The sequence below is a fragment of the Microtus ochrogaster genome, chromosome 4, assembly GCF_000317375.1.
Source record: "Microtus ochrogaster isolate Prairie Vole_2 chromosome 4, MicOch1.0, whole genome shotgun sequence".
Lineage (NCBI taxonomy): Eukaryota > Metazoa > Chordata > Mammalia > Rodentia > Cricetidae > Microtus > Microtus ochrogaster.
Window position 1 is genome coordinate 16,545,057 of NC_022011.1, and position 6,783 is coordinate 16,551,839.

Here is a 6,783-nt window from a genome sequence, read left to right on the forward strand (position 1 = left end):
TATTTTAATTAAAAATAGACTATATGGGCCTGGAGAGATGGCTGAGCAGTTAAGAGTGTTTGCTGTCCTTCCAGAGAATCTGAATTTGATTCCCAGCACCCCACTAGGTGGCTCACAACCACCTGTAACTCATTCCCAGGGATGCAATGTCCTTTTCTGGCCTTTGTGGGCACCCTCATGCCTATGCATATACTCACATGAATGCTTGCACATGTGTGTGCGCGCGCACACACACACACACACACACACACACACACACACAAATAAAATAAATCTAAAAAATAAAAGTAAAAGGTAAAGATAGCTGGGAGTGTAGCTTATTGGTAGAATGCTTACTCAGCATGTACTTGAGGTCAACCCCCAGGACAGGAAGGAAACAGAAACAAAACAGAACTCAAGATCAGCAGCTGCCCATTGCTAACCACCCATTGCTAACCGCCCATTGCTAACTACCCATTGCTGACCACCCAATCCTAACTGCTCATTGCTAACTACCCATTACTAACTACCCATTGCTAACCACCCATTGCTAACCTCCCATTGCTAACCGCCCATTGCTAACCACCCATTGCTAACCTCTCATTGCTAACCGCCCATTGCTAACTGCCCATTGTTAACCAGGAGGCAGAATATAGATGGTTTGGAGTATAAAAGCGGGTTCAAATTTCTGTCTTAGTTAATACACCGTTTGTTTTAAATTTTACATATATTCTTTTGTTTGCATACAAACAAAAGATACTACATAATTAAAAATAACAAGGTCAGGTGTGGTGGCGCACACCTTTGATCCCAGCACTTGGGAGGCAGAGGCTGGTTGATCTCTATGAGTTTGAGGCCAGCCTGGTAAACATAATGAGTTCCCTGCCAGCCAGAATTCCATGATGAGACCCTGTCTCAAAATCAACAACCACAATAAACGAGCTGTTAGCATGCCACACACATTGTTCTTCGTTCCCACTACAATGTCCTGGAGATTATTTCACCCACTAGACACGAGCCTGCCCAATTCTTTCTAATGGCTATATGGTATTTTGCTATCATTTCTCCCTCATGATGTATATTTGGGCTGTCTTTACTCTATAAATACGTTGTAATTACTGCTATTATTTATGCATCTTGATATAGTATATCTGCAAGGTCAGATTTCTAGACATGGAATTACCAGGGCAAAAATGTGGGTGTTACAATTCTGAACTATTACTTGTTTGTTCGGCTTCAGACAGCTAGCATTGAAAGCAGTAGTGAGAAACAGTAACAGTAATGGGCTTTTCCTCCGATGTGCTCAGCAGACAGAACTGAGGAACCTGGGCTTGGCTGCTTCTGCCATGCCAAGTGTTTGAAACACAATAGGTGTGATAATGGGGTGAGGGTGACCATTTATGACTCATTACTCAGGCCTGCTGGCTAGCTGTTCCTTAGCAGACCTATGGGCACAGTAGAACTTTTACCTACCCCGGGGTGGGGGGGAGGGGATTGAGACCAGATAGCCTGACCTTAAATGCATCTATTGTGATGGTGGCCCTGAGGTTTCTGACACAGGCTTACCACACAGTGCTAGTGCTAGCCCTGTCTGGGCAACAACAGAGGCAACCTGGAAAAACATTTTCTGGAAGGAAGTCAAAAGCCAGCTGAAATGGGGCAACCTCAGAAATGGGAGTCTGGTTCCAAATCACAGTCTGTAGCTGAGAAGGAAAAGCTGTATGTGGCCCTCCTTGTTATTAACAAGGCTCTGATGACACACCCAATCCACAGACTTTGCCTTCAAGGCTCCTATTTTTCCTCATGTAAAGGAGACATGATTCCCTGTTCTCCGTCCAGGATTCTCCCAGGGGTATGATGTAAGACAGTGAGAGGTATCAACATTTAAGAGCCTACCAAAAACTCAAGGTAATTTCAAATCTCAAGATAAATGTTTTAAAGATTTTAAAAAATAATTTGTTGCTGGGTGTGGTGGTACACATCTTTCATCTTAGTATTCAGGAGGCAGCAGCAGGTAAATCTGTATGAATTTAAGGACAGCCAGGTTTACAAAGCCAGCTCTATACCAGCTGAAGCTATACAGTGAGACCCTGTCTGAAAATCAAGACAAACAACAACCACCAAAACATGTGTGTTCCCATGGAGGTCATAGAGGGCATAGGATCCCTTGGAGCTGGAGTTGATTATAGGTGGTTGTGAGCTGCCTGACATTGGTGCTGGGAACTGAACTATGGTCCTCTGGAAAGGCAGTGAAGGGTCTTAGTTACTATCTTCTAGCCCCAGCATAAATATTTTTCCTTCTTGAAAATATTACAGTTTTATTGTCCATTCACCAGATGGTGTCTTATCCAGAAATCAAGAATAAAATTATCACTCAGAATAAACTCACAAAAGAGATGACGTAGGTGCAAGCCCATCAATTACCAGGCAAGCCAGCGATCCATCTCTACCTCAGGATGTCTTCAAAACCCCTGCCCTTCCCAAACAAGAGGAAAATAAGGAGGCTGGGGAGGGCATTGAATCAGCTATGTCTTTATTACAAGATTGAGAGGTGACAGAGAGATGCTGATAAATGGATAGCTATAAAATAAATTTATAAGTTAATAAAGAGTAATTCCTAAGATAAATACATTAATAGTCTTTGACAACTCAGTACTAATGAAAAATGCCCATAGTGAACAAAATAGAAAACATTTAAATAAAAACACAGTCTAGCTGTGTACCTTCCCAATCCTGTTCTACTAATTATGACTGTTACTCCAATAAAACATGATTTACAAAAACAACGGGAGAGCTGCCTCAATGGTTAAGAGCACTGGCTGCTCTTGCAGAAGACCAGGGTTCCCGGTTGCCAGCACAGACATGGCTGCTCACAACAGTCTGTAAAGGGGATCAACATCTTCTTCTGGCCTCCACAGGCATTCTACGCACACGGTGCCTGTAAATGAACACACACATAAATCTTCTTAAAAGTCATCTGTTTACTCATCCAGACTACCCAGTAAAGTGTGTTAATTTTTATTTTAAATTGTAGTTAAAATGTGTATAATATAAACTTATAATGCTTTAACAATAAATATTCAGGGCCGGGTGGTGGTGGTGCACGCCTTTAATTCCAGCACTGGGGAGGCAGAGGCAGGCAGACCTCTGTGAGTTCGAGACCAGCCTGGTCTACAAGAGCTAGTTCCAGGACAGGCACCAAAAACTACAGAGAAACCCTGTCTCGAACCCCCCCCCCCAAAAACCCCAATAAATATTCATCATTTAGATGCGCATTCACATGGTACAACGATATAATTCTTTTAAATATTACATTATTATATACTGTGCCTGAATCTGGGATGACTTTAAATTTTTCACCCCAGGCACTAGACTAGACCTCTGTCCTGTTGCTTTTTGTCTTTGTCGCCTCTGCAAACTGCAGAATTCAGTACAGTTAGTTTCTCCCGTGAAGCTGAAGTAGAAGATACGAGGTCACGGAGAATGTCGTTCGGACTGCCCACTTCGATCCGCTGCCATCCACCCGCAGCCGGACACACCTGGCGGGCACGCCCTCTACCTGCCCAGGGCCACCTGGCGCCCACGCTCGGTGCCCAGCGCTCGGGGCTCGGGTCCCTGCGGGCCAATGGGGAGGCGGCTCCGAGCACCAGCCGCGTCCCACCGAGTGGCCAATGAGAGCCCGGCATGCAAATGAGCAGGTGCGGTGGCGGCCCGCCCGTTGCGGCGGCACGGGCTCCCTAGATGTTAGAGACTCGCTGGGCGGCTGCGGAGCAGACGGTCGGGCTCCGAGCTCCGAGCTCCGAGCTCCGCTCTCCCGCCATGGCCCCCGCTCCGCCCCTCGCCGCCTCCTTCTCGCCCGCCGAGGTCCAGCGGCGCCTGGCGGCTGGTGCCTGCTGGGTCCGCCGCGGGGCCAGCCTCTACGACCTCACCGGCTTTGTGCGGCACCATCCTGGGGGCGAGCAGCTGCTGCGGGCGCGGGCTGGCCAGGACATCACTGCCGACCTGGATGGGCCACCTCACAGACACTCGGACAACGCCCGCCGCTGGCTGGAGCAGTACTACGTGGGTGAACTGCGAGTGGACCCTCAGGTACCAGCCGGCCCGGGGCACACCCCACTCCCTGCTTCCCACCCCTCCCCCAGCCCGCCACTCCAGAGAGCCCAGATCACCTGCCTGCCCTCTTGGAGAACGCAAGGTGACAGCGGCCGCCCTCCCCACCCTCCGCTTCCCCAATTTCTTTCCAGGTCACTACCCCCTTTCCTGCCGCCAGGAGCCTGCCCTTCCTTCCTCTTCCCAGCGCTAGACCCTGACCTGGCTGAATCCTCCTTTCAACATGTCCCTTCTGCAGCCTCTGCCCCTTGACAACTTGGACTCCTGATTCTGGCCCCAGCCACCGCCAACCCTTTTCTCTCTTCTCTTCCTTCTTTATCGGCCTTTCTGGTCTTCTTTCTAGTTTCAAATGGGCTCCTGAGCACACCGCTCTCTTGATTCAAGGAGGCACAGCAAAATAAAGTTCTGCTCAGCTAGCTCCCAGGGCTCCAGTGGGTGGGGGAACTGGACAGAGTTCTATAGATGATATCCTCTAGTCCCTGGTTTTATTTCTATCCTAAGCAGTGTTGTGGGTGTGAAAGACTGAATGTGCCTAAGCCAGGTTGCTAAAGAAAAGAGCTCGATCCTTCCAACTCGATGCTAAGTTGTGTACTGTTGCCTGGTCCAGGCTGCTTGGGTTTTTACCTTCAACACACCTCATTTTAGGATGTGAACACAAGTTCCATGAGGTTCTATAAAATGTCTGAGATCAAACAACTAGGTGGTACAAAAATCAAATCCAGAATCAAAGCCGTCTCCATCCCGAGGATCCAAGGGCTGGGAACACAGTCCCTATCTACAGAAGTCTTGGTAGACTCAGGTTGGAGCCAAGCTGATGCCTTGTTCCCAAGCCTGGCACAGGACTGGGGATTAGATGGGAAGCAGCGCTTGTTCCTTGTGGCTTACTCTTGCTTCCAAGTGCATTTAGCTCTTTGGATGAAAGGGCAGGTCGCGCACTGTTCTAGGAGACCTCTCTTGCTATCTTATCTAAGCCTTATCTTATTCAGTCACTTGGTTCTTAAGTGGGTTGACAACACTGGCTAGGCACCAACAGACATTAAAGAAAACATAGTTCCCATTCATAGAATGAGCATGCTGATGGGGAAAGGAGGGACCCTATTACCCACATGATAATTATTTAAATACATCTCATTCATATGTATAATGTTTACATGTTGAGTCTGGCTGCAGATTTCAGAGAACAGGTTCAAAAAGAGCTACCTTGAGAAAGTGACATTTTTACCAAGAGCTAATTGAAAGATGGAGCTTAGCTAGACAAAGTGGTGGGAAGAACATTACCGATGGGGGTGGGGGCAGCACGGATGAGAAAAAAAGAGTATGATACAGCCAAGAGACAGCAATAGGACCAAGGTCACTAAGGGTTATCAGGCAAAGGGAAGAGGTGGAAGCCAAAAGTCACTGGGGCTTGATCACATGACCCTCAAAGGTTGTGGTCCGGGGCTTGACTTGTGGTGCCATGGAAAAGCCAGAGGATTTAAGCAGGGGAGTGGCATGAAAGATTTGCATCTTTGGAAGAGTATCCTGGCTCCAGTGACAAGAAGGAATGGAGGGCACTCCAGGGGATGTGATGAGACCAGAGGAGAGGCAGCTGTATAGCGCCATCACCTTGAATAGAAAGGGAACGGAGATTTCATAACTGAAGGATTTGAGAGCTTTCATAAAGTGCCCAGACTTGGCATTCCACAATGGGAGCCCAGCATGCTATGGGAAGCTGGTGTTTAGTATCAGGTCTTGCTGAAGGAACAGAAAACTTAACCAAAAATTGAGCACAGAAATTGACAAGAGGTTGGGACCAGAACGCTGGAGACCTTCAAGGCCTGTGACAGCTGACAGGCCTGCATTGTTTTGTAACCGTGTTCTACAGACAGGAGCCGGAGGATGTGGCCTTTCTACTCGGCACCATCCTGAATGGCACTCCCACCCTGGATGGCCTCACCTACGTGCTTTGCCAACCATCCAGCATTAGGGTTTGATTTTGCTTTGTCTTGTCCTGCCGGACCCCTAGGGAGAGCTCAGAGGCAAAACCCAGTTCACCTTTGCCTCCTATTTCTTTTTTTTTTTTTTTTTTTTGGTTTTTCAAGACAGGGTTTCTCTGTGGCTTTGGAGCCTGTCCTGGAACTAGCTCTGTAGACCAGGCTGGCCTCTAACTCACAGAGATCCGCCTGCCTCTGCCTCCCGAGTGCTGGGATTAAAGGCGTGCGCCACCACTGCCCGGCTGCCTCCTACTTCTTCTCTTCCCTGTTACCCTAAGAGTCCCGGTGCAGTCATGTTGCAAATATCCTTGTTTCCCAACCTGAGGATGTAGAGAGAATCTACCAGTCCACCTTCAAACCCACAGCAGCCACAGTTACTCACGGTCCAGTCTCCCGTCACTGTTGGCAGAGCGCAAATGCAGAACTTAGTTCAAGGTTCTCCTTATTTTAGCTAACGTTTTCTTTGGTGGGTTTTGTTTGTTTGTTTTGTTTCATTTTGTTTTGTGAGATATCTTGCTGTTTAGGTCAGACTGGCCTCAAACTCGACCCCTCTGCCTGGGCCTTACAAGTGAAGGGATTACAGACATGCCTTACTATAGCAGTGAAGGGGTTACAGACATGCCTTGCTATAGCAGGTGAAGGGGTTACAGGCATGTCTTACTATAGCAGGTGAAGGGGTTACAGGCATGTCTTACTATAGCAGGTGAAGGGGTTACAGGCA

General features: G+C 47.9%; 1 protein-coding gene across 1 annotated transcript in view; it reads left to right on the forward strand.

The window, feature by feature from the left end:
- Window positions 1–3,766: 3,766 nt before the first annotated feature.
- Window positions 3,767–6,783, forward strand: part of Fa2h (fatty acid 2-hydroxylase) — a 56,119-nt gene continuing 53,102 nt past the window's right edge. Inside the window, exon 1 of the mRNA XM_005345656.2 lies at window positions 3,767–4,068. Within this exon, the coding sequence (XP_005345713.2) occupies window positions 3,799–4,068 (270 nt within the window). The 5' untranslated portion in view covers window positions 3,767–3,798. The remainder of the gene's footprint in view (window positions 4,069–6,783) is intronic.